Source organism: Myiozetetes cayanensis, unplaced genomic scaffold (genome assembly GCF_022539395.1).
Source record: "Myiozetetes cayanensis isolate MyiCay16 unplaced genomic scaffold, myiCay2020 scf40, whole genome shotgun sequence".
Classification (NCBI taxonomy): Eukaryota; Metazoa; Chordata; class Aves; order Passeriformes; family Tyrannidae; genus Myiozetetes; species Myiozetetes cayanensis.
In genome coordinates, this window is record NW_026087632.1 from 478,865 (window position 1) to 505,566 (window position 26,702).

The 26,702-nt window shown below is 51.2% G+C and overlaps 1 protein-coding gene and 1 long non-coding RNA gene across 3 annotated transcripts in view; both read left to right on the forward strand.

Annotated features, from left to right (window-relative positions):
- Positions 1-26,702, forward strand: part of LOC126647738 (uncharacterized) — an 853,551-nt gene that overhangs the window by 315,387 nt on the left and 511,462 nt on the right. The window lies entirely within an intron of this gene.
- Positions 20,630-23,807, forward strand: BARX1 (BARX homeobox 1). Its single transcript, XM_050330244.1, has 4 exons — positions 20,630-20,834; positions 22,791-23,076; positions 23,196-23,280; positions 23,643-23,807. The coding sequence occupies exons 1-4, from the start codon at positions 20,630-20,632 to the stop codon at positions 23,805-23,807; spliced, it is 741 nt and encodes a 246-aa protein (XP_050186201.1).

A 26,702-nucleotide genomic window follows, 5' to 3' on the forward strand; every position in this document is an offset into this window, starting at 1 on the left:
AGCGGCGGAGGGAGGTGCGAGCGCGCCCGGGCCCGTGAGGGAGCAGCGACCGGGGCTGGAACCGCCGAGCCCGCGATCCCCGCGGCGACCGCGGCCTCAGGGGCCTGGGGCGGGAGTGTTTGTGTGCGTGTTTGTGTTCATCTGTGTGTGTGTCTGTGTGCGTGTTTGTGTTCATCTGTGTTTGTGTCTGTGTGCATGTTTGTGTTCATGTGTGTATGTTTGTGTCATGTGTGTGTGTCTGTGTGTGTGTCTGTGTTTGTGTTCATCTGTGTGTGTGTGTCTGTCTGTGTGTGTGTCTGTCTGTGTGTGTGTCTGTCTGTGTGTGTGTCTGTGTGTGTGTCTGTCTATGTGTGTGTGTCTATGTGTTTCTGTTCATGTGTGTGTGTCTGTTGGTGTGTGTTGGTGTTTATATGTGCGCTTGTGTTTGTGTTTATGTTTCTGTATTTGTGTGTGTCTGTGTATTTGAGTGTGTTTGTGTTTATATGTGTATTTGTGCGTGTGTTTCTGTGTTTGTCTCTGTGTGTGTGTTTGTGTCTGTGCATTTGTGTGTGTGTGTCTTTATGTGTTTGCATTTTTGTGTGTGTGTGTCTGTGTTGTGTTTGTGTCTGTGTATGTCTTTGTGTGTTTTTGTCTCTGTGTCTGCATTTGTGTGTCTGTGTCTTTGTGTGCATTTTTGTGTGTGTGTCTGTTCAGTGTGTGTGTGTCTGTGTGTCTATGTTTATATGTGTGTGTTCATGTGTGTGTGTGTGAATATTTTTACTGACACGGCTTAATGTTTTTAGGGTAATCGTTCTTCTTAGTGGTCAGAGGTTGGGAATTTCAATTAAAAACGTCCAAATGTTTTCCAGGTAAACGGTGCCGGCAGGTGGAGGGCGTGGTCACACTGAAACCCCGAAGGTCTCACTTCATCCTGCTGTGCTGTTGGTGTGTTACTGAGGGTTCTGCTGAGGAGCTGCCAGACAGACACCAGCCAGGGCTTTGAGAGGCTTAGCTCGAGTTTTTTGACAGACATGAAAGGTATTTAGATCTTGGACACCGACTAGAATGGGTTCGTAATGGTTTATTTTAACACCGGAGTTGAATACACAGTCGCTGATTAAAGGAGAAGTGAGAGCCATAAACCTCTGTGGTGCATTACAGTGCTGGCCTGAAACATCTGTGTGAGGGTCATGGGGATGTTTTTGGAGTGAGTGTCCTGGTAACACGCTTGGGAAGTTACGTTGTGGTTTTCAAGGTACTCGCAGATTTTTGGCAGTACACTGTGTCTGTCGCGTTAGCCACATTAGTACATTAGCACCCAGAAGCAGTGTCTCTAGTACCTCATATCACTGCATAAACACTGGCAGGGGTTACATACTTTTAACTTGCGCTTTTTAAAAGTAAAGACAGATTTGGGAACTTGTTGGAAATCGTGAGAAGAACACTGTTGCTCCTTTCTGCTGAGCTGAAGGAGATAGGGCTTCCTTCTTACAACGTGTCAGTCCCATTAAGACACTGAAGTGTCTTAAACATGTTCTTGGTTTTTGGCAGCGTTAGCAAACCACATTCCTACTATAATACTGATTTCTAAACCAAAAAAATAATGGCTGTGTGACTCTTCCTTGTGCCCTTCCCGTGTCTGCCTGTCGGAAACTGTTACTGAAACTCACGAGTTGCATTTTTGAAATGAACTCCAGGACACACATGAAGTGTCCCGTCCTGCAGAGTGTGATTCCTTGCCATCCATTGTCATCCTCGTGTGTTCAGGGTTTGGCTGGCTCAGGGCTGGAATGCCGAGCGCAGGCTGCGATCAAGCCATGTGATCTGCTCCCAAAATTTGTGTTTATTGTTACATGATTACACACATAAACAATCTTTTGAATGCTTCAGAAAGAATTTACGAAATTCGTGGGAGAAAGCACAAAGCTTGCTTTGTTGTGTTGTAAAGATACAACCACAGAGGCATGAAAGTGAATGCTGGCTTTGCTCTTTCTTGCCTGAAATAGGGAAAAACATGATGTTTTCACCCCACTGTGTTCTTGCTCTGGCTCGTGGTGCAGCTGCACAAACACTTGTGCCTGTGCAGTGGTGCAGAGTGGCTGCTTCTCTCCCCATGCCTCGGCAGGCTGAGCATGGACAACCCCTCAGGACTCTGGCACAGAGGAAGCCGCGTTCCTGGAATGCTCAAAAATGCCATATTTTGAATTATATGGGTTTTTTTAGTTCAGGGAATGAACCAGCAGAAAACTCAGGCTCATGATGAGATACAGGCTCCCATCTACAGCCAGGAAGAGGACTCCTGCTTAGTAAGAGTAACTCAGTAAAGGGGGGAAAGGAGACTTTTTTCTCTCCCAGGAATAAGTGTGAGTTCAGGTTCGGTGATGAGACTCTCTAATGCTGTAGGGCCGAGTTGGAACCTGTGTCATAACTCCAGGGAAGCTGAATCTGCTGCCCCCAGGCCTGTTCAGGCCTTGCAGACCTTTCCTGACTGGATCTTATTTTCCATCAGCACATGCCACCATGTGGCAAAGGAACACAATGCAGCTGTTCCTTTCTCGACTCTGAATCACTTGTTTCATTTAAGGTCCTGTCCTCTTTCCATATCCTTTGGATTGCTGGGGGTAGAGGGGCAGGATGGGTTTCAGCTCCATCTTGGCAGCTTGGAAATCCCCCCGGGCAGTGTGGTGGGGGTTTGCAGGGTGATGTTGGGCCAGCACAGAGTGCATTTCCCCGTTTCAAGCGAGCAGGTAACTGAAGAATAACTGCATGGGGATAATCTGTAAAGTAAGGTACGAAACTTTTATACTTTTGCCTTCGTTTTTGCATCCAAATTGCTTGTGGTCCTTATCTCCCATGCACAAAGATTTTGTGGGGCTTTAGGGGGAGAGGGACTTTTTATGTGTGCAGATAGTGACAGGGCAAGGGGGAATGGTTTTAAACTGAGAGAGGGCAGGTGTAGATTAGAGATTAGGAAGAAACTCTTGGCTGTGAGGGTGGGCAGGCCCTGGCACAGGTAGCCCAGAGAAGCTGTGGCTGCCCGTCCCTGGAAGTGTCCAAGGCCAGGTTGGAGCAACCTGGGCTAGTGGAAGATGTTCTTGCCCATGGTGGGGGAGAGAGTTAATGATCTTTAAAATCCCTTCCAACCCAAATCATTCTGTGACTCTGTGATTCTGTGATTTGAATGCTTTATTCCTCTTTTTGCTCCCTGCCACCCCACTGGCTCCCTGGGGACAGCAGTGTTCTCTTCCAGCATAAACACAGCCTTTACAAGGATGATTCAGGTTTTCACTGGGAGCCTTTCATTTGCACTGTTTATGCAGGCACGTCGTGCCCTGTACAATATCTCTCTTGTTAGCCACGAACATCAGCATGATGGGAAGGCAGCAAAAGACTCGAAGGGATCATCAGCAGATGGAATGAAACAATGCCAACAGTGAGAGAAAATAGCTGGAGAGGCTGCTCCTGGGGCAAGATACGTCCTCAGTGGAACGGGGCAATGCTGTTGGCAGTGTGGAGAGAGGATCCTGAGTGCAAGCAAGTTTGTGTGCAGAGTCACTGGAGCTGGTGGATCTTCTAGATCCTGAGTATTCTGCTGGAACTCTCTCCTTTTCCTGGGAAAGATAAATGGTGCCTGCTGCCACAGGTTTCTAAGAGGTTTAGCCTGTTGCTGGTACAGCAGCGTGAGGATGGAAACCCTCACTGCCTGCTGGGTGTAGTTTCAGAGCAGGACAAGTGACCATTTCATATCCTGTCATGTTACTGGTCTTCTGAAGAATTTTCTTATTCTCATTACCTTTTTTTTTTTTTTTAATTCTTTTTTTTATGGGCCTTTGTGCTGAGTTTCCTCCTCACCTCTTTGGTTTTTATGTGCTTCACATTTAATGCCAAGACCTTAAAACTGTGCTTTGGCCTTTACAGGTCTGATAGGCTGCTAAGGCAAGTGAGAAGTTGTTCAAAGTGGGTTTGTTATCACCCAAAGGGTAGATGTTTCTGTAGTTCACCTTCCCCACACTTGTCATTAAAGCATTTTTAATAATTAAGAGCTAACAATCACCCCCCATTTTACTACAGCACAGGTAAACTAATGGGGAAAGATCTGAGTGTCTTTCAGCTTTGAGTGGCTCCACTTTAAAATAATGATTAAAGAATTAGATAGTCAAAGTCAGCAGCTTTGGCTGGGGTGGATTCTTTCCCAGAGGAGGGGATTCAGGAATTTTGAGACTCTCTTCTCCACCCTATGAGAGGTGTGTGTTCTTCCAGAAAGGTAACAATGCAATAACGTTGTGGTAGGTGAAGGTGTAAATGATTTATTTCAGAAATCTGCTCTCACCACTCACCCGTGTGTAACGTTCTTGCTTTCTAAAACAAAGTGCTTAAACATTTTCCACCTTATAAGGCCTGTGATGGTTGAAGTTACTTGCAGCTCTATAACTTCAAATTAATATGAGCCACAGTGGAGGAAAATAGATTTTACTGGGATAACATGGCAACTGTAAGTTTGCAGGGAGCTAATTTAAACCATACACTCTTACCAGTCAGCCTTGAGCATTAGTGAAAATATCTTAAGTGAGACAGTTTATTCTGGTTGAGATCCTAATAGTAATTTTTCTTGTGGTTTAAGCTTTTCAGTCTACAGCTTTTTTTCTTTTTTTTCTTTTTTTCTTTTTTTTTTTTTTAATCAATTGAAAGGTTTTTTCAGTGACTTCTGCATTAGATTGGACTGGTTTTTCTGACCTAGAGGTAATAAATGCCAGGTTCCCTATAATGCTCATTGAAAATTTAGAATCATATTGTACAAAATGTGTTCAGGTGCTTTACCTCAGGAGCTGGTGAGGCCCTTGATGTGCATTAAAGCAGCTGATTTGTTGCCAGAGTGGGTATTATCTCTATCTCAGATTAGAAACAATTATTAACTAAATAACAGTTTTCTTTCCATCAGTTCAGCAGAATGGAATTGCACCTTCCTCAAGGAGATGTTGAAAGAGGAGGGATTGAAGTGAGTTTTATTTTTTGGAGAGGAGTTTATTTGTTGGGAAAGAAAAGATAAGACCAAGGACAAAGAAAGATGAATTACTTTTTAACAAAACATCTGGAAATACCAAGGAGCAGAGTGAGGCACTGTGGATCCTCTGGCTGCCAAAACAGCCCCACCTGCCATAGGAATGGTGTAGGAAGAACCTCAGGGAGGCTGAGCTGCAGAAGTGAAAGTTTGGGAGTTCTGACCATTAAGGTGCCGAACAAAACCCACAGGAACCTCAGCGTGAGTTACACTTTGACAAAGGGAAATTTTGTAGGAATTTCCTGGTATTTATTTATGCAGCTACACCTGCAGCTGGGTGCCCAGAGGGAAGGGACAGCTCTTGGTCCCTGTGGAAATATTGCTCGAATCATAGAATCCTAGAATCAGCCAGGTTGGAAAGGACCTCTGGAATCATCAAGTCCAACCCTTAGAGGTGCATCACAGGTTGTCTAAGCAGAGGGTTGTTCCAGGTACAGCTGTCTGCAGATTTGTGTGATATGTTTGATTGGGATTTTCATTAAGTCCTTGAATAAACCCACCCTTAGAAGAGGAAGTGGAGTGTTTGTGGAGGGGGTGGTGAGCCAGAGCCTTCATCCCTCTCACACTCTTGGTTGTGCAGGAACAGAGCAGAACACGGCACGTTGTAGCTCAGTGCCCTCAGGACTGTCCTGGGGTCGTAATACTTGCTGTGTGCTCACCTACAAGGTTTCCAGAAGGTTCTGGAAGCAGCAGTCAGATGCACATACCCCAGTTCTGCCTTCCTTGACCTAACAGTGGGGAACAGGGAGGGGTTTTGTGAGCTTGGTGCTACTACAAAAACCTTTTATTTGAGGGGTCAGTTGCTTCAAGCTCGCAGCATCTGCGGGGCAGTGCAAGAGTTTTTATGGACCAGCAGAGAACAAAGCCTTGGAGCACCCACAGAGCATCAGATCATGTGTGAATGCAGGGCACAGACCTGTTTGGAACACATCTTCACCGTGGGAAGGGGAAGGAAGCTACTTCAGTGCACCTGGGCTAGTGGAGCGAGGTGAGCTTTAAGGTCCCTCCCCACCCAAAGCACTCTGGGGTTGGATGATTTTTCAGTAATCAGTATATATGGCAAAAGTGGAATGTTCAGACTTTAAAACAAATTTAGGTTGGCTGTGGTCTTGTCTACCAGCCAGGAACATCTGTGCCAGTGAAAACAGATGTGGGAGCTGTCTGTCCAGAGGTTGAACTGTGCAGTCATCTGGAACAGTGTGGACATTTGGCTCTTTGGGGACATGAGCAACACAATGTGATGGACCAGCTTAGTCACAACTAACTGTTTTGGAAATGACTTCTCTGATTCCGCAGAGTAATTTTGTTTTTAATAAAAAAAATAGTGGGCTTTAAAACTGTAATTGAGCTCAAGGAAACTGCATTTGATTCAGGGATATTATGGAAGCAATAAAGAGGTTTAAAGAAATCAGCAGTTTTCTGGCGATTATTTGCTCAGCTCTCCTATTAATATTGTTTTGTTTGCCAGAGTATGATCAAAAACACTTGGCAGGCAAGACTTGGTCAGGAAAGTGAGCCAGTAAAATTGAGCTGTCATCTAAGTACATACAGAAAAACTGTTCGCTTGGCACGAAAAACAGACTGTTTACAGAAATAATAAACATGCCCTCCAAAATTATGTTCCTTCTCTCTAAAATCACGGAAGGTCACAAGACTTTGACCTTACAGAAGGAGCATAACACTTTATGAGACTCCTGTCAAAGCACATGATAAAAAATAAATACACTGTAATAAAGAGGTGTCAGGCTGATGGCTCGAATGTGCCTTCCTAACATATCCTGTGTCCTTCCCGTAGGATGTGGTCCTGCTGCCATGCAGCGAGAGCCCAGCTGGAGGAGAGCAGATCCATCCATTTTCCTGACCCATTGCTTGGTGTAATTAGCTTTTGTTTCATCTCCCAAGTAAACCTTGCAAACGACAAAACGTGTCAGAGGAAAGTCGGGTTTATTGAGAAGGGTAATTTGCAAAAGCCCTTCTGGTGATTCAGCTGCTGGATAGAGCCCCAGATGCCGAGTGTCCCTGAGGGATACGGGGAGCTGGCCAGGGCTTGGTGGTTTTTCTGAGCCCTGAGGATGGATGAGAGCTCTGAGGAAGGGTAGGGGCTGGCTACCTCAGGAGCTGCCTGCTGCAACACACACAGAGGGCAGTAGTCTCACCTGTCAGCCCTTCAGGACTTGCAGGTTTACTCTTTATTTGGATTCCTCCTTCCTCCCCCATAAAGCTGTTTGCTTAAATGCTCCTGTGTAAACTTGAAGCATGGGAGTGAGACATGTCACTTGTTCCTGAGAGCCAAACCACGTGGTGTTCAGTGTTCCTCTTCACTTCAGTGACCCTGTGCCAGCTGCCCCTGGCACTCCCTGCGAAGTGGTGACTGACAGAATGGTTTGTACTGGCCACAAACTAAAAGAGTTGAAGGTGTTGCCCTGCAAAGCTTTGGGGCAGTGTAGCATCAGGTAGTATTTACATAGGAGAACTGAGGTGAGGGGGAAAAGTCTGTTCCTAAACCCGGTTGTACCACGGCATTTCTGACTAGAACCTGCTTATCAAAAAAGGCTCTTGCCACTAAGGGAGAGAGAGAGCCCAGTACTCACAAAGACTGTACTCAAGTTATAGGAGGACCCTTTATTCTGAGTTACAGGTTGCACGTGAGAATCTCCATTGGCTACATAAGGAACCAAAGAAAACGATATTAGTAAGTTAATCTTTCTTAAGAGATCCTTGGAGCACAGGTCTGGTGTGGAGCAGCTGAGGGAACTGGAATTGTTTAGTCTGGAGAAAAGGAAGCTTGGGAGGACCTTATCACTTTCTACAACTGCCTGAGAGGAGACTGTGCTGAGGTGGGTGTCAGTCTTTTCTCCCAAGGAGCAAGGGTTGGGACAAAGTAAAATGCCCTCAAGTTGCACCATGAGAGGTTCAGGTTGGGTATTAGGAAAAATGTCATCACTGAAAGAGTGGTCAGGCATTGGAACAGGCTGGCCAGGGCAGTGGTGGGGGAAGTGTTCAAGAAAACGTGTATCTGTGGCACCTGGGGACATGGGTTAGTGGTGGCATCAGCAGTGCTGGGGTAATGGTTGGACTCCATGATCTTAACAGGGCTTTTTCCAACCTTAATGATTCTGTGATTCTTCCCTCCCCAATTACTTGCACAGCTTTTAGCTTTACATTCTTGCCAGCTGCCTGTGCTGGTGTTGGCTCACACACAGACACAGCAAAGGGGCTTTGCCCTCGCAGCTCAGTTCGGCAGCAGTGGCAGATCCTGGAGAGGGGCAGGGCGAGCGTTATCCTGGGCCTGCCTTGAGCTCCTGTGCTGCCCACAAATATAGTGCTGTCTCATTGAGCAGGATAAAAAAGGAGCAGTCAAGAAGCTTCAGCTCCATTTCTGAGAGCAGTTCAGACTTGTAGTCAGCACTGCTGTGCTGCCTGTGGATTTTATGGACTGACACTGCTCGGTGTCATACAACCACCAGCCATTCCTCCGGCATCCCTGGAGTTCAGCAGGAGCTGAAGTGTTGGCCCTCAGTGGGTCCCCCTCTCACGTACAGCACAAAATCAGCCAGATGACCTGTGTTTTGGAACTCCACCAGTAGAGCTTCTACATGTGGAGAACATAAAAGGTATTTAAATTTACAAAGCCTGAGCTCTCAGCGTGCTGAGGGTGAGTGTGCAAGTATTTGGCTTTGGGTCTGTCTGCCCCCGGCCCCACAAAACAGTTTAATCCAGAAAAAAAAATCTAAAAAAACCTTCATTTGCTGGCAGTTTAGATTCTGTTTAGTTATAACTCGCAACCTCAAAACATAAGAATTAAGTTTAATAGTTCATAAATTATACAATACACAGCACATACTGTTGTAATCTGTGCTGCACATTATCTATATGAAGTATTAACACCAATGTTTAAACAAAATACAAGGTCACTAGAGGCAGTCTTAAACCTCAGCTGTACAGTTTTTGCTGAACTATTTTGGCTACAGACGTGATTTTTCACCCCTCTACCCCCATATGGTATTAATTCAATTGTTTTATATGTTATACATGCGTAAGAACTAGAAGGGATTTCCTCAAACAACAAACACTGAGGATAAAAAGGTCGATGTTTACAGAAATGTCAAACTCAAAGGCTCTTCCATGAGTTCTTAGAGGATTGCTTTCTGTGAAGACTCAAAGCCTGTCATTCAAGAGTCCTCCAGAGAGAAAAGCTAATCCCGAGTTCCCACTCATGGGTTCCTGGTCAAATCCCTCCACAGAGCACCAGCAGCAGGAGTGCTGAAGGGACACCAGGGAAATTTGGATATGGTTTAAAAGATCCAAAAAGGGCCATTGGATAATTCAGTTTTTGATCACTCTGGTGTTAGGTTTGTGCTGAGGAGCTCCTTGAGAAGCAGCTCCCACTACGGTGCTGTTGATGTTCCTGCCATGGGCTCTTGCTGCAGGGTGTTGAAAAGGGAACCTCCCCGTTGCAGTTGCTCTTCCATAGGCAGCGTGGCAAACAAGAAATCACTAAAAGGCATTGTCTTAACCTCTTTAAAAGCTGTTTCTGTATGTCTCTGCTCTTCATCTGCAGCTCCAAGTGTGTTCTGGAAGGCAATGCTCAGTCACTGGATGAGGTGGGAGAGTGTTGGGCACAATCCCAGCAGTGGCTGACCAGCTTTCTCCCTTCTGATCAAATAAGACACCAGCAATATATAAATGTATAAATATATTTAGGGAGAAGGGAGATTTATGTAGGAGCTCCAGAATAACAAAGCTCTTTGAAAACTGCTATCAGTTAAAAATGTGACCTCCCTGGGAATGCTTGTTGGACAAAGACCTTGGAGCCTGCTGAGGCAGAAGGTTTCATGAGGAGTTAGGAAGACCAAAGTTACTCACACTCGATGGAACTGGAAAGGGAAGGCTGTGGTGATGTCTGGAGCTTCACAGTGGTGAGATGATGTGTGGGTCTTGGGTCAGCAACAGGAGCAGGAGCAGTGCCTGGTGTGGGTTTGAGGAGATGCTCCTGTGTTCTGCTCTGTGTCCTGTTCTCTGCATGGCTGCAACGTCAGCTCTCAGCCCAGAGCACCCCGAGATCTGTGAGCCCAGCAGGGCCCTGGTGCTGAGCAGGGTGTGCAGGTACCTCCACACTGCTCTGCAACGGCTCTCCCTGAGCCACATGAGCCAATGCCACAGAACCACAGAATATCCTGGGCTGGGAGGGACTCACAGGGGTCAGTGAGTACAACTCCTGGCCCTGCACATACACCCCAAAAATCCCACCCTGTCCCTGCAAGCATCCAAACCCTCCTGGAGCTCTGTCAGCCTTGATGCTGTGCCCACTGCCCTGGGGAGTGCTTGTTTAGTGCCCAACCACCCTCTGGGGGAAGAAGCTTGTCCTTAAATCCAGCCTAAACCCACCCTGACACACCTTCATGCTCAGGACCTATCACTGTTCATCAGAGAGAGGAACTGTTGGCTGTGCAGATGTGTTGGTGCTGCCAGTGACATACAAAACCTCCAGGACCCTCATCATCATCATGGCTCTCCACTGAACTCACTCCAGGAGCTCCATGTCTCTCCCGTCCCAAGGAGAGGACTCAGCACTGCAGGTCCAGCATCCAAGGCTGAGAAGAGGTGCAGGATCACCTCCCTCTGCCTGCTGACAACACTTCACCTCAATATTTCCACTTTCTCTTGCCCTCTGCACTAATATTCTTTCAATTCTGCAGTTCCCTTTTCTCGATGTTCTCATGGCAAGCTCAGGAGTTGCTCTCACCTTGCATTGAATGTGAAAACCCCAAAGGGGTGCCCACCCATCTCCCACTCCCTGCTGGCCCCCAACCGCTGGCTGCTGGAATGAGGATGTGCTGGGAACTGGGATGCCCCAAAACAGACCCTGAGCTCGTGGCATTGGGAGCAGGAGCCCCACGACCCATCCCAAGTCCATGGCGCTGGGAACAGGGAGGCTCTAACACGCCCTTAGCCCCCACTAATGGGAGCAGGGCCCCCCAAACCCACCCTGAGACACTTTGGGGTGCGGGGGTGTCCCCATTTCGGGGGGTGGGGGTGTCAGAGGGTACCACGTGCGGTCTGTCCCGCCGCCGCCAGAGGGCGCTCGAGCCGCGGGAGCCGCTTCCCACCGGAGACAGCCGGGATTTGGGATAGGGAGCGAGGGATGGGAGCGTGGGATGTGGGAGTGAGGGATATGGGGGCGTGGGATGGGAGCGTGGGATGTGGGAGTGAGGGATATGGGGGCGTGGGATGGGAGCGTGGGATGTGGGAGTGAGGGATATGGGAGCGAGGGATGGGAGCGTGGGATGTGGGAGCGAGGGATGGGAGCGTGGGATGTGGGAGTGAGGGATATGGGGGCGAGGGGTCCCGGATGAGGGATATGGGGGTGTGGGATTCGAGGTGCGGGATATGGGGGTGTGGGATGTGGGGGTGCGAGGTGGGATGGCGGGATGGGGGATGTGGGATCGGGGTGTGGGATTGGGGAGTGGGATATAGGGATGCAGAATCCAGGGGGTGGGATATGGGGTGAGAGATATGGGGGAGTGGGATATGGGGTGTGGGTTGATGTGATGCTGAATGGCAGCCAGGGATGGGCACGAGGGATATGGGGTGTGGGATTTCAGGTGCGGGATGGGGAATGTGGGATGGGGGTGTGAGATAGGGGTGCAAGATCACCCCAAAAGAGAGAGGCAGAGGACAATGGGATGGGAAGAGCCCCCGAGCCCGGCAGGACGAGCACAGAGCCGTGTTAAATCAATCCATCTGGAGCTCGGCAGATCCCTATCAGTGGCTTCTCGGAATGGCATATTAGAGTCCAAAAAGTTACAAGTGTCATAATATATGTACAGAAAGCGAAATTGTTTAAACTTCTTAAGCAGCTGTGGCCATATATGGGTTTGAAATGTGGTTCTGGGCACAGTAAATAGAAATTTGCCATATCAGATGAAGGAATTGCAGCGTAGGCAATGTGAAAATCAGGTCTCATTTCGCCTGAAGTGGATGGCAGATCTCCTCCCGGTGACCTCAGTGTGAGTAAGGGTTTCCCACATAGAATTAAAAATACCTGATGCAGCATCAAGGGCCTTAAATCCTTCTGAGAATCACAGTTTGCCCATGCAAGGAAAATAAAAGATGTAGAGCATGGTCCGAGTTCTGCCTGAGAAAGATCTGCAGGGTCGGACTGGATATCATAGAATCACAGAATGGTTTGGGTTGGGAGGGACCCTAAAAATCATCCAGTCCCACCCCCTGCCAAGGGCAGGGACACCTTCCACCAGTCCAGGTTGCTCCAAGTCCTGTCCAAGAAGCCACAGCTTCTCTGGGCAACCTGTGCCAGGGCCTGCCCACCCTCATAGGGGAGAATTTTTTTCTAATGTCTAACTTAAACCTACTCTCTGTCACTTTGAAGCCGATCCCCCTTGTCCTGTCACTCCAGGCCCTTTAAAATAGTCTCTCTCCATCTTTTTTGTCAGGTTCCTTCAGTCACTGGAAGGCCACTATTATTTCAGCCTGAAGCTTCTCTTCTCCAGGATGAACAGTCCCAATTCTTTCACCCTTTCCTCGCAGGAGAGCTGCTCCAGCCCTCTAAACATCCTGGTGGCCCTATCACAAACCATCACACTTTCTTTAGTGTTCTAAGTGGTCTTTCAAAAAGCTAATTTTAGAGAGCCCTGTAACTCTCATTACTCATCGCTTGGAAAGGAGAGGAAATCTGTTCCCTCAAGGTTGTAGGTTCATTAGAACTTTCAGGTTGGTAGCAAAGCCTGTATATGGCCCTGAGAGTAACTGATTTCTTCATACAGGTGAATGAAGAAGTATGAATTTTTATGAACAGTGAAAGAATTAATCTCTCAAAATCACACACCTTCAAGGAGAATTTTCTGTGTACGGATTTAAAATTTCAGAATTAACACTGCTGCTTTTGAAGGTTTTTATTAAAATATTGCCTTCCTGGTTTCCTATTTCATTCTTAATTAGACTGGTCCATGAAGGATAGTTAGAAAACTCATGTTTATTCCAACTGTAGTGGGATACAGGAGGAAGAAGTTGGCAACTGTAGAAAAATTTACCCTTTCCCTCTTCCATCCCAACCCAAGTGCATCTATGGGACAGATTTTCCATAGTAATGTGGCGTGTTTCCTGGTTCCCAAAAACCAGTCAGCAGTGTGAGCAGGGAAGGGTCCCTGCAGGCTGCAGGGCCTGAGCTGGAGTGGGCAGAGCTGGAAGGGGTTGAGCACATAATCCCCACCCCCTAGAGGTTAACAGTGAGAAAATCAATCCTTATTTGCCCTTCAGTCCTCTGTGGCTGGGGTTGGTTTCAGAGCCCTGGCCTGAGGAGCTGTACAGAGGATGTGCAGGTCTTACAGCACCAGGGGGATTTTGGCTGGGACACTGGTGCTTCTGGAAGTTAGGAAGCTGCCTGCAGTAGGAAATGGGATGAATCAACACCATGAGCCAGCGTGTGCACACCTGTGAGCTGGCACTGCTGGCTTCCTGCCATCCCTCATGGAAATCAGGTTCCCTTCAACCCAGATCCCGCTCCAGCACACAAGTGCCACCATTGTCACCTGGTTCAGGATTTGATTAAATGTAGCACATCAGCCCAAAGCACTTGGGCTTCTTCATGGGCCAGAGCCCTGCACCCAGATGAAGGTGAGGAGAGCAAGCCCTGCCCCGTCCCCCATGTCCCTCATGAGCTCAGGAGCCTCCACTCAATATTTTAACCTCATCTACTGATTTATGACCAAGAGTCCTATGACAGGTTTGTAAAAATCCATTGAAGCTCAGCCAGGCTCTGGAGGGTAAAACAGGTGAAGACTCTTAGGAGGATTAGAAACATTTAGAAATCCTAATCTGCCTGGTACAATTTTATTTAAAAGAAGTGCTTTTCAATAAAAATTCTGTGCTGCCATGGTTTCAGCCACATCAGATCAGTTGGCCTGTCAGGTGGAATATCTGCAGCAGGCTGCAAAGCAAAGGGGAACTTCTAAAAATAGAAGCCATTTAGGAGATTTCAGACAGTGGGTTATTCACTTTTAGACCATATTTTTGTTTGGTGTGATTTTCTCTTGGTGAGGTCAAGCTGCAACCATTTCTCCTGTTCCAGGGTCATTCATTTCTGCAGGAATGAGGAGAGGTTCTGGTCCTAATCCCTGTTGTAGGGGCATTTAAATGTTTTTGTACCCATATTTTAAAATGAGATACACATATTAATCAAAAGGTTGTTTAAGAACAAACTAAAAGAATCCTTTATCACATAATTGTTTTATATTGTTTGGCCTTTAAGGAGAGCTATTTTATGTAATTGGCTCTCTAACTTAGGGGTTTAACTAGCTGTAGTGGTGCTTGTGAGGGACTGGGAAGCCAGCTTTAATATGATTTTTAATATGTACAAAACATCTTGTTATTTTTTTAAATAAAATGTTTCAATTAGCCATTATTGTGTTTAATGATTTAAACATCTCCCTGCTGATCTATAAACCCAAATCATCCAGATCTGACGAAGCACTCCAGAAGTGGGAACCAAAACTTGACTAGAGGCTAACCATAAAACTGAAGAGTGTGAGGATTTCGTTCTGTTTCTTCACTTTTAAACCCCGAAGGCCCCAGCTCTGCACAGATGTAGTCATTAATTTAATTTTATGAACCATAAACAGTCCCGTTCCAGTGAGTACAGCGAATAACCTCAGCACACCCCCGAGTGTTTACAGCACGGGGCTAATGCGGGATCGTTAAGGCATCCTCAGTTTCGGGACAGCTGCAGGGGTTGCTTGGATTTCAGCCAATACAGAGTGATAAGGACAATTCATTGTTTTCTGCCCGAAAACTCGGTTAACACCTAGGAATGAACGTAATTGATTGTAATTATTTGCTGAACTAATGCACCAACGTTTAACCTGCCCTTTTATACATATCCTGACTGTCATTTGCAAAACGTAAGTCACCTGCAGTTCCACCTGTGCAGCTCCGCGGCCATGGGGCTGTAGCCAGGTCGGGTTTTTTTCGGGGGATTGGAGCTGAGCACTGACTGCAGTCCAAGCCCTGGGCACACCATCACACCGCTTTTCCACAGCAGCTCAGGGTGGAGAAAGATGGTTGTACATGCTGTCAGCGAAGGAAAGTGTAATTGCACCCATCTGTTAGCTGGGACCGCGCTTTTAGGGGCGGCCACCGTGCTTCTGGCAGTGCCCGTGAAGGAGCTCTGAACCTACAGGACTAGGAATCAATTCACGGAGAGGCTGTCACAAAAAATACTGCCTGGCCTGAAATCTAAACACGTTTGTGGCTGGTCGCTGGTTTGTATTTCCAAGCGTTGCATCCCTTTTCTGTGAACTAGTTAAAAATAAAAATATATAAATGAAATTTTTTAAATCCTAGACGTAAAAAGAAAAAAAAAAAAAAGAAAAAAAAAAAGGAAAGAGAGGTATGGGGGAAAAGGTGTCACGGTTGGGTCACACGTTTGCACTGGACCGTGACACTCGGGTGAGCTGCATTCGGTGGTTGTGCTGGGGACAGAGATGGCCCCTACGAGGAACTTGTCATTTCGGAGGCTTTTCTAATGGATACGAACTAGATGTGTTCAAACACGGTAGCTTTGGGGATGATTTCCTTATGCTTGTAAAGAGATGGGGACACGCAGTCTGCGAGAGCTGTCGGGGTGGGTGCAGCAGGGAGGAGGACGGGCGACGGACCCCGTGTGGCAGGGAAATGAAGGGGCTACAGCCCTCGCTCAAACCAAACCGCATCCTCTAAAAGGGACTTTCCAAGATAATTCCACGGTCAGACAGTCCGACGAGGCCAGGTGTTGGCAGAAAACCATTTTTAGAGGGACGCGTGTTTAAATGCCGCCGCTGAAGCTTTACCCGGCCATTAAACGTAACGTGTTACTCAGGGCTGAGCGAGGGAGTAGCTCAGCCCTAACGCTCCTTCCCAATTAGCCCGTGATGTCACGTTTTCCACTCTCTCCGTACCACTTTGTGGATTTCCTGAATATTAAGTGCCGCTAGGAGGGAGCGAGGGGGAGGTCGCTGGGACTGACTCCCCTTGCTCGGACACCCGTGGGAAGGGCAGGGGCTGAGGAGCGGGGGGATGTTCCCGCCTGGCATCAGGGTCCCCCGCACTGTCCTGCAGCGGGGACGGGCAGAGCCCCCTGCCCCGGGACCCCCAGCGGGCTCCGGGCACCGGTCCCCCTGCGCGGGGCTTGGCCGCGGCAGGAGGAGTGCGAGGAGTGTTGGGGGGGTGATGTGGAGAAAACAACGAATTGGTTGTGTTTAAAATGCATCGAGAGCTTTGATACGAAACCCTCCCGCCAGTTATTAGTTAATTGAAGCAGCGCTGCGGAGAGGACCCCCCTCGACAGATGGGGATGGGACCGAGCACTGCGGCCCCCTCTGCTCCGGGGAGAGCCGAGACTTCGATGACAGAGCCCTTATTAAACCGTACCTGGAGCTCGCAGGGAGCCCCCGGCGGTCCCGGACCCCTGGATGGGGTCTGCAGCTTGTTATTAAAAATATTTTTCCCCGGCTGGGATAATTCCCGAGGATCCAGGAGGCGAAGAGTTTGAATTTCGCTGTTTTCCGCGTTACGGTTGTTGGAGTCGGGAGAACTGCGAGAACTTAACGGAGGGGCCGGTGATGCGGGAAAAATCAGGAGAACTCTTCTTCCCGTCAAATCGGGAATTAATCAGCGGAGTAAAAGTATTCCCACCCCCGGGAAGAGTTTTAAATCAATGGACGAATTGTTTCTTTCTTCATTGCAAAATTTTCACTGGTGGAACTGTCACCCTTGTCTGAGTTGCCCAGCCAAAACAGAGACATCAAGATATCTGAAGCGTGAAAGTAAGAGAAAGGAGCCTTAAAAAATGCGTTCCACTTTTATACAAAACGACGATGACAACAGTCTCCTAACAGGAGTTGATTTCTGAAAGTAGTTACGTATCGATAGTTTCTGAAACTAGCTCTGAAACTAGTATCGATAGTTTCTGAAACTAGTTACGAACGTTTGTATAAAATTATTTTTTAAAAAACCGAACTCCTGAAATAGTCTGTCTTACAGTTATATAAAATCTGTCCCTGTTGCAAAAAACAAAACAAAACAAACAAACAAACAAACAAAACCACAAACAGCAAAACAACCCAACCCAAACCAAAAGAAACAACGAAACCCCAAACCAACAAAACAAAATAAAGACCAAAAAAACAACCAAACACACACACACACACACACACACACACACACACACAATCAACCCCCCCAAAAAACCCTCGGCAAATGAGGAACAGTTTTGCAGAGAAAGGTGATTCCATTGTAGTATCTGGGGAGGGGGGTAGAAAGTGCATAAAATTCGGGGCCTGCGTCTCGTTCATGCAGTTGCCCCCTAAAGCCCCACGGATTTTGCCGAAGTCCCACTCTGAAACGCTGCTGTTAATAAATGTGAATCTACCGCCCAGATCGATGTGAAATAAAAGTGCGGGTTTAGGTGCTCTGCAAGAGCACAGGGACTTGCACAATTTTCAGCCACCGTAATAATAATAATAATAATAATAATAATAATAATAATAATAATAATAATAATAAATCATCCTTTTCGCTACAGGATTTGTTTTGCAACGATTTTAAATTACTGACTGTGAGAGCGACCGGATGGTGAAGTTCATCTTTTCTTTCTTCAGCGCATCATCAAAATATTTCAATAGGAGCGTTCACAGAAATGTTAATTTTTATTTTAATTTTTTTTTTTTGTGAACTCGGGGGCTATAGGCCTGTTCCCGCGGTAGATGTGGGATCCTCCGACCGTCCGTCGGAGCATGAGCAGCCTCGGGGCGGATGGATCACAAGGAATATAAAAAATTAAATTACCAAAAATAATGCTGTATGATGGGAAATGATACCGTGTGTCCACCGCACTGATCCTAACCTGCTCCGACATGGGGACAAGAGTGTTAGTATTTACCATTATTCACGAGTTTTGATTTATTTTAATGAAACAAAAAACTCAGGGGGGTGTGGGTAATTTCTTTTTACGGACACTGTTTGTTTACGAGTGCGCTGGTCTCGGAGGTGAGGTAGTTTAAACAATCCGATGTGGATTTGTCTGCTCGCTTGAATGTGGCCAAAATTCTTCTCACTTTACTCATAATTGTTCTATCATAATAGCTCCAACGGCCTCTTTAGCCTCGGCCTTGAGAAATCAGCACCTTGGCGTGGAAACACCTTGTGATCTAAGCGGAGCAGATGGACAAAAGCTGGGCGGACGAAAAGCCACGTCAGGAAAAACGGGCAGGGTTTCAATTTGGGATTTTCTGATTATTTTCGGCGCCCCGCTGGTCTCGGTCGGGGCTCCCCGGAGCGCAGGTGCGCACAGGGACACCGCTGCCCGGAGATCCCCAGCAGGGATTGGGGGAAGTGGGGGAGGGATGGAGGGATGCAGGGATGGAGGCGCCCGGCCCCGGATCCGCGCAGTATCTGGGCGGGCTCGGCGCTGCCGGTCCCGCTGATGCCCCACCGGGAGGACACCGCTGGCTCCCGGTCACGGCCACCGCCTTGGCGTGTGCCACGAACTCGTTGGCGGCCCAAACACCGCGGCGATGTCCGAATAGATGACAACCCCCTAACAGGAGGGAGCAGCGGGGGCGCTAAGGGGGGGCTGAGCGAGGGGCATAATTTTAAACTGAAGAAACGTGGAGCAAACAGAAAAACCCTCGCGAAACTACTCCGTGCAAGTGGCAGTAACCATATGGAACAGGTTATGTGGGAAGGCAGTGGAAGCACAGAGTGTAAATTAACGCGTTGTTGTTGTCGCATGCGGGGGTAGTACAGTGGAACGGCGGCAGGACTCAAGTAGCGCTGACAGGAGCAGCAGAGCGGCCTCGTGTTCTCCATGGTTCCCTGAACTCCTCCACCCACCCCTTCCTCACCATTTAATCCAAATTACCGGCCCGGGGGTCCCCGCAGCCAAGCCCCGGCATCTGCCGCCGGGTGCGAAGCCACCCCGGGGCTGTTCCCTGGCTTTTCGGGGCGCTGGTTGCGGGTTCCCCCAAGCGTGTTGCCGGACGGGGACCTGAGAGGAGAGCTGGAGAGCGGAGGCACGGGGCAGCCCGGGGCCGGGGGAACTGGCCGGACACTCGGGCCTCGACCCCGCCGAGCGCTGGGACACGTCCCTTCGTGGGCTGCGCTCACCGAGGGAACCCGCGGGTGATTCCTGTGGCCCGTCATGCTCACGGATTACGGAGTGGAGCCGGGCAGAATCCCTGCGCATCCCCCGCACACCCCAAGGCAGCCTCAGCGGCCGAGAAAACGGGCTGAAAGTCCCTTTTTTGGTCAAAAATCCTGAAGAGGGAGGCTGAGTTTCCCTTTCCCCGGGGATGACCCCGGCTTCCGTCTCTCTGCGTGGGCCCGCGTGGCCGATCCCGTGGGATACCTCCCCTGAAAACCACCCACGCTCCGTCCCTCGTGGGCAGGGGCCGAGCCCAGCCACAACCCTTGCCAGGGCTTCGCCGAAACGATCCTCTTCTAACCCGTTAGTGCCGACATTTTCGTGGGGATTATGAGCGTTCGGGATCCTGCACGCGAACCTGGCTCGCAGCACGTCAGTGACGAGCAGAGCCGGCTCGTGGGTATCCGATAAAGGGAATTAAGCGAACCCCTTTGTACCGGGTAAAATGTTCGTGTAAATGCTCAGAAAGTCCAGAGAAAGGCTCCGCTTCGTGATGGGTTTTGTTCCCTGACCAGTTGCTTTTAGATGTTTACAGAGATTTGGCCGGGACTGGGAGGGATCCCGGGGCTGAAGGCGTCGGGCCTGGACCCCTCGACGGGCAGCCCCGACCGTCAGCGCGGTCCCTGCCTGACCTTGGGCTGCTTCGACTCCTCCAAGCCCCGGGACCCCCCGGTCAGGGGCCCGGGGGGACCCCGAGAGCTCTGAGCCGCAGACGGTTCAGCGGGACAGGGGTCCTACGGGGCAGGGAGCGTGAGGGTTCCCCGTGTCCCTGTGGCTCCGTGTCTCTCCCCATCTGTCGAGGCTCCATCAGGGAACGGGGAAGGGGATGCAGATGGGGACAGGAATAGGAAAGGGGATTGGAACTGAAGACTGGGGTGGGGATGGGGACGGGGATAGCGATGGGGACCAGGACGGTCATAAGGACTGGGCCGAGGCCGCACTTCGAAGGGGCCAGCGGTTGTTTGGGTGTTTGCTCTCCCGCAGCGAGCAGAACGGCTAATTTGCTTTATATGGCGGGGGATCAAATACTGGGCTGTAACCCCTCGCTTCAGGTACTCGCCCGCCCCGGCCCCTTCCTTCCTGCGCAGCCCCTCCCGCGCCCTCCCCCGCCGCGCTGACGGCCCCGCCGGGCCGGCGGTATAATAGGCCCCCGCCGCCGTCCCGGGGCGGAGAGACTCTGCCCGGTGCCGCGCCCCGTGTGCAGGCGGCGGGCACGGCTCCGGCCGCCGCGCTGCTCAGGGCGCTCCGGGGCCGGGGGGCCGCGCAGGGGGAGGGAGGGGAAGGGGGGCGGCGGGGCGATGGGCAGAGCCCCCGCTGCCCGGCTGCCGCCCGGGGGGCTGCGCTAGGGCGGCCCCGGCGGCCGGGGGTCCCCCCGCGCCCCGGGGGCGGCGAGGATGCAGCACCCGTTGGAGCTGGGGGCCGCTCGCTACTTCCCGGCCGAAGCCTTCCCCGACCACCGCTCCCACCGCTACCGCAGCTTTATGATCGAGGAGATCCTCACCGACCCCCCGGACGCCAAGGGGGCCGCGCCGGCCGGGGAGCTGCTCAAGTTCGGGGTGCAGGCGCTGCTGTCCGCCCGGCCCTACCACAACCACCTCGGTACGTCCCGGGGGTCCCCGCGGCTCGGGGGGATGGGGGGTGGGCTGGGGGCGGCAAGCGGGGAGGCATCGCTCGCTGACGATCTCCAGCGCCTTTCGGAGCCGGGCTCCGTGGAAGAAAAACTTGTGAATTCTGCCTGAAAAAAAAATCGCTGCCGGGCTCTGCCGGCTCGAGTGCATCCCGCCGGCTCCCGCTGTGCCGCGGCCGCTCCAGCCCGGAGCAGCTCAGTATTTTGGGCCTAAAAACGGAAGAAAGCGGCTCTACGGGTCCAGCGGCGCTTTCACAGATCGGCCTTTGAATTTCTGTCGTTGTTGATAGTTTTGGGTTTGGTTTTGTTTGTTTGTTTGTTTTGTTGTTTTTTGGGGGTTTTTTTCCCCTGTGTTTTTGGATGAGGTGGGAATTGCTGGAGCTGGAGTCGGTGTGTGTGTGGCTACAAGGGGCGGCACAGGGCCCTGTGGTCACAGATTTAACTGGAAACCCGACATATATATATGTGTTTGTATATATATATATATATATAAAATACATATTATACATAAAATAGAATATACAATATAAAAATATAGTATATAAAATATATTATATTTATGTAATAATATAAAGTATATAAGATATAACATTATAGTCTATATTAAAATACATATATACATATATATATATATATATTTAAAACGGGTGCCAGCGTGCTCTATCCAGTCGGATATAGTATTTAGGACAAATATAGTTTATTAATGACATGGCTGGAATTTTTTTAACGCCAGTATTTAATATCTTTTGAAGGCCAGTACTTAATATATTTTAAAGGCCAGTATTTAAATGTGTGATGGCGGAAACTTTCACTTCCAAAGCCATCTTCATCTGAGGAGCCATCACTCTTCATAGACGTTCTTTTCATAGAACTGAACGGAAAAGGAGGATCCCAATTTCTTTTTCTGCGTTTAAGAGAGCAAAGCGTCAAGACCCAGAGCAGGGGAGCAATATGAGTTAGAATATCTAGAAATCAGTAATATTTTCTAGATTAAATATTCAGAACTGTTTGGAATAGCGGATCAGATAAAAGGCCCTTTGCATCACTCACGGCTCGGTTTCGCAGCGATCAGCGGGAGCAGGATCGGGCCCTGCAGGGAGGGAGGCGATTTCAGCTCGGGCCGAGGAGAAAAGCCAGCCGAGACTCCCCTAAAGGTCCTTTCCCCGAGGCCGCCGAGGTCGCTCCCGTGTCGCTGGGAGGGGACGGGCCGAGCAGGACCGAGTCCCCGGCCTGCCCGGGTTTGCCGGGCCGGGACCAGCGCTGGCACTGCGGGCCCAGGCGGGGAGCGGAGCGGGGGCGCCGGGAAGGACCGAACAGGGCTGGACCGAGTCGGGGAAGGGAACCGAGCCGAGCAGGGCCCGGACAGACAGGGTAAAACTGAGCCGAGCCGGCCGAGCTGCGGCCCCAGCCCGCGGGGAGCAGCATCCTCGGGGATGGGCTCGCTGTTCTCTCCTCGGGAGCTCCCTCAGAGGAAACTCGCGGGCCTGAGGTTCAGGGAGAGGGATAGAAATTGTCACCACGTCGAAAATATCCTGAAAAGTTCCAGGAAGGGAATCCCGGGTCAGTTCCCGGCCCCCGCCGCCCGCCGGGCCCGGCTGCTGTTCGGTGACACCGAGCAGAACGCTTTTGGGTTGATTTTAATCATTTTTACTAGAACTACCCCACCCCCAAGTCATTCCGTAATTAACATCTAATGGCTGAAGGGTAAAACATGACCCGGTACCGCGGAGGAGGCGGAACCGGGGAGGACCCGGGACCCGACCGGCATCCCGGGGGTTCCGCACCCCTCCGGCCGCGGGAAGGTACCGAGGAAGGAGGAGAAGGGCCTGGGGTTCCTTGCAGGGTCTGGTCCCCGGCACACCGAGGCACCCTGCAGCCCCGGGGGTCCCCGAGCGCTGCCCGGCGCTGACGGCCCCTCTCTCCCGCAGCGGTGCTGAAGGCGGAGCCGGCCGCCGTGTTCAAGTTCCCGCTGGCTCCCCTGGGCTGCTCGGGGCTGGGCTCGGCGCTGCTGGCCGCCGGCTCGGGGCTGCAGGGCGGCTCCGCCTCGCCCCATCTCCCGCTGGAGCTGCACCTCCGTGGCAAGTTGGAGCCGGGCCCCCCCGAGCCGGGCAAGGCCAAGAAGGGGCGCCGAAGCCGCACCGTCTTCACCGAGCTGCAGCTCATGGGGCTGGAGAAGCGCTTCGAGAAGCAGAAATACCTCTCCACGCCCGACAGGTAGGCGGTGGCGACCCTCGGACCGCGGGACGGGGCTCGTTTTGCCTGAAAAAAAGTCGGGAAGCCTGCCATCCGAGAGGAAAGCTGCCGGGCTGACCGCCTCTCTCTCTCGCCCGCAGAATAGACCTGGCCGAATCGCTGGGGCTCAGCCAGCTCCAGGTGAAAACCTGGTACCAGAACAGGCGCATGAAATGGAAGAAAATAGTAAGTGTCCCTTGATCGTCCGCCCCTTCGGCGCGGTGTCCGCGTTCGACGGGGTACCGGGCGCTGCCCTGGGCTAATAATGATGATGATAATAGTAGTAGCAATAGTAGCAGTAATAATAATATTAATAATAATAATAATATGTCCCTGGTCTTTGAGTCCATCACCGCCTGGGCCCCGACCAGACCCCTGTCTGTCGCCCAGTCCTGTCCGAGCCCTCCCGCGGTACCGCTCGGCCCCCAGGGGCGGAGGGCGGTGTTTCGCTCCGGGGCATGGGGAGAGAGGGGTTCCTGCGCCCCAGGCTGAAGGCAGCATTGTTTTATCGGGGTATCTCCCTCCTCTGCCCCCTCCCCGCCTCGCAGGTGTTGCAGGGGGGCGGCCTGGAATCCCCCACCAAGCCGAAGGGCCGCCCCAAGAAGAACTCGATCCCCAGCAGCGAGCAGCTCTCGGAGCAGGAGCGAGCCAGGGACGCCGAGAAGCCGCCCGAGAGCCTGGGCTCGCCGGCCGAGGTCAGCCAGGAGGAGTGAGGGGCGAGCGCCCGCCCCGCCGCCCCCCGGGCGCTGCCCGCCGGGGCCCCGCACCTCTCCGGACCCGGGGGAAGGGGATGGAGGGCAGCTCGGACAGTGGCAGCGGCCGCCTTCGGACTCGGGAGATTTGGACGCTTTGACCGGCCTCATCCCCGCCCCTCTCCGCGCCCGCGGAGCGCTGCGCCACGGCCGCGGTGTTGTGCGACGGCCCGAGGGGCCAGGAGGACACTGGATCCCACCTTCCACATCTACTCGCTGTCTAAAACCCTGTGGTGCCCCTAGTTATTCGAAAACTGCATTTTATGATCAGTTTTATTAATGCGAAGATATTTACTTTATTTCAATAAAGTATTTTATGAACTGTTGCTCTGAGTAACGTAATGCTTTGGGTTTAATGTTTTTAAATTTGTTATTTTTTTTCTTCCCCGCGGAGGTAGGCTAGAGATTCAAACTCAAGTTCCAGGCAGATCTACACAGAGAGAGTGAAGAGCGGTGGTACCAGGAAGATTCTCCCATCGTTTTCCCCGACAGCTCGGCTGCCCGTGGCCGGGAGAGGCCAAACCCTCAGTCTTTCTTTGGTCAAATTCGGATGCTTTCGCATTTTAAAGATACGTTAATTGCTGACAAAGAGATTAATTATTTCCCACGCCGCGCATCCTAAATTGATACTTTTAAAAAACGGCCTTCGTGCGACGTAGCATGAAATCTTGGCACTTTGTTGTTCGGTTTTGGGGGTTTTTTTTGTGGTGGTTTCTGTTTTGGTTTTGTTGTTTGTTTGTTTTCCCCGAGTCCCCACTCCACGTTTTCTGTCGGGATGTCAACTTACAGAGCATCTACCGAGCAATGCGATTATACCACCGTGCTGCCGAAAACCAGCAGCACCTCAGGGAACGGCGAGAGCGGAGAGCGAGGGCAGGGGAAGCGGCGGGACAGCCCCGGGCTGAGCTCCTGCTGCGGGGGGCCTTCCAATTAACGGCGGTAATTAGCGCCCGCGGCTCGGGGCCCGTCGGTGCCTCCCTGCCCTCCCCCGGCTGGGCGGCCGTGCGGGACCACCCCGCACCGCAGCGGCTCCCGGGAGCGCTCCAGCCCGTGCTAAGGGCCCGGCGGGACAGGAGCACAGCGGACAACATCGGCTTTAACTCGGAACAGCCCCGAGCCGCCGCCGCTGGAGCGCTGAGCTCATGCCGGTCGCTCCCAGTTTTCCTCGTTTCGCCGCTGCAGCGGGTGCGTGGAGGGCCGGGGGTATCTCCCTCCTACCCTGCCCGGCTCGGGAGGTGCCCGGAGCCTCCTCCACGCCAGGTTAAATCAGCTCCCAGGATGAGCGATGGAGGATACGGGCAGTGCTTGGTAAACAGGAAACAACCTCGTATTCTTACACTGAAATGACTCATGTATTTAACCAAACAACGCCTTGGAAACGTTGTGTTTAACCTGGGGATAAGGGTGAACGCTGGGAAGCGGGAAGGCGGCGGCGGGGCTGACAGGGCTGGGAATGTGCAGGGTCCCGCGGCGCGGGCAGGGCACGGTGGGCGTGTGGCTTTGTCACTTCATTGTCACTTCTGGCTACTGTTTCTGTTGACTTCAGTGAACTTCAGAGAACAGCAGCAGGTTTTAATTAAAAGGGAGATTCACTGGCGCTTTAACCCAAATTAACAGGACGACGAGGTGTGTCCATACCAATGTCACACAGAGGGTTGGAATAGTCGGCCTTCAGTCGGTGCTATCGCGCTCGCGATAGAATGTTAATGTTTTCTTTTCACACTTGAGTAAGCGGCGGCGAAGTGATTATTTTTTCGCAGACCATAAAGTGATTAATTTTCCGCAGACCACGGAGGCATTAAATAAGGTAAATTATTGTAGTGTAATTTTTTTTTTTTTTCTCGTAGACAGCGAGAGAGAAGAGCAGGAGGGGTTTAGGATGCTCTGGTAAGGTGGTTTTCTGCAGAGCCGGTGCCGATCAGCGGGGCCGGTCCTGCCGGGGGTCCCCGGGGCTCGCCGAGTGGCCGCGGCCCCCGGGGCAGCGCAGGCTGGGTCCCCGCCCAGGGGCCTCTCTCCGCGGCCTCTGCACCGGCCACTTCCCCGCAGGATCCAGAAATAATTTTTTTCTTGTTGTTCCACGGCAGGAAAAGCTCCGAGTGCGCTCGGGGGAACCTTCTCTCGCCCACTGGCAGATGCCCGAGAGCCCCGAGCCGTGTGGGGCTGACTCCGTGCCCGGAGCCTCCCGGGCTCTCCAGCGCTGTTCTGCCATCTCCCACTCGGCGATTCCTTCCAGCAGGACAGACCGGGTGGGACAGCACCCAGCCGGCCTGGGGCTCCCGCTGCCCGTGTGCGGGTGTGTGAACACGCCGTGAATGAACACACCGTACCTCCAGCACCATTGACTGGCTCCCCGCTGGAGCCACTTGTCCAGGAGCGTCTTGGAAACGACTTCAGTGACCACCTTTCGCTTCGGAAGGAGCCTGCTGATGGTGTTACCATCACCGGAGCCAAAGGGAGCCGCGCCGAGGAGCCCTCCAACCCCCTCGCCGACGCTAATGGAACCCAGAGTCCTCTCGGGCACAGGAGAAGCCTGATAGACTTATCTGACAATTTACCCGACTAATGGGATTTTTTTAATTGGTTGGTTTGGTTTTGTTGTTGTTTGGATTTTTTTTTTCACTGCAAAAATTACATATTTAGATTATTCTATCTTTTGACGGTTTCGTTTATTGTTTTCTGTCGAAGTTTAACTTCCCATAGTTTCCCACAGCTTGTCCAGGTGCTGGGCTGGCTGGTGTGGCGTCACACCTCGGTGACAGCAGCTCGGAGCCGGGAGCAGGCGGGTCCCAGTGAGTTACACGCGAATGGATGGGTAGTCCCTGCCCACGGCCGGGGGGTGGAATGAAATTACCTTTA

Coding starts and splice junctions, on each gene's coding strand:
- BARX1 (XM_050330244.1), top strand. CDS start 20,630: ATGCAGCACCCGTTGGAGCTGGGGGCCGCTCGCTACTTCCCGGCCGAA. Junction 23,077..23,195: donor TACCTCTCCACGCCCGACAG/GTAGGCGGTGGC, acceptor TCTCGCCCGCAG/AATAGACCTGGCCGAATCGC. Junction 23,281..23,642: donor GCATGAAATGGAAGAAAATA/GTAAGTGTCCCT, acceptor CCCGCCTCGCAG/GTGTTGCAGGGGGGCGGCCT.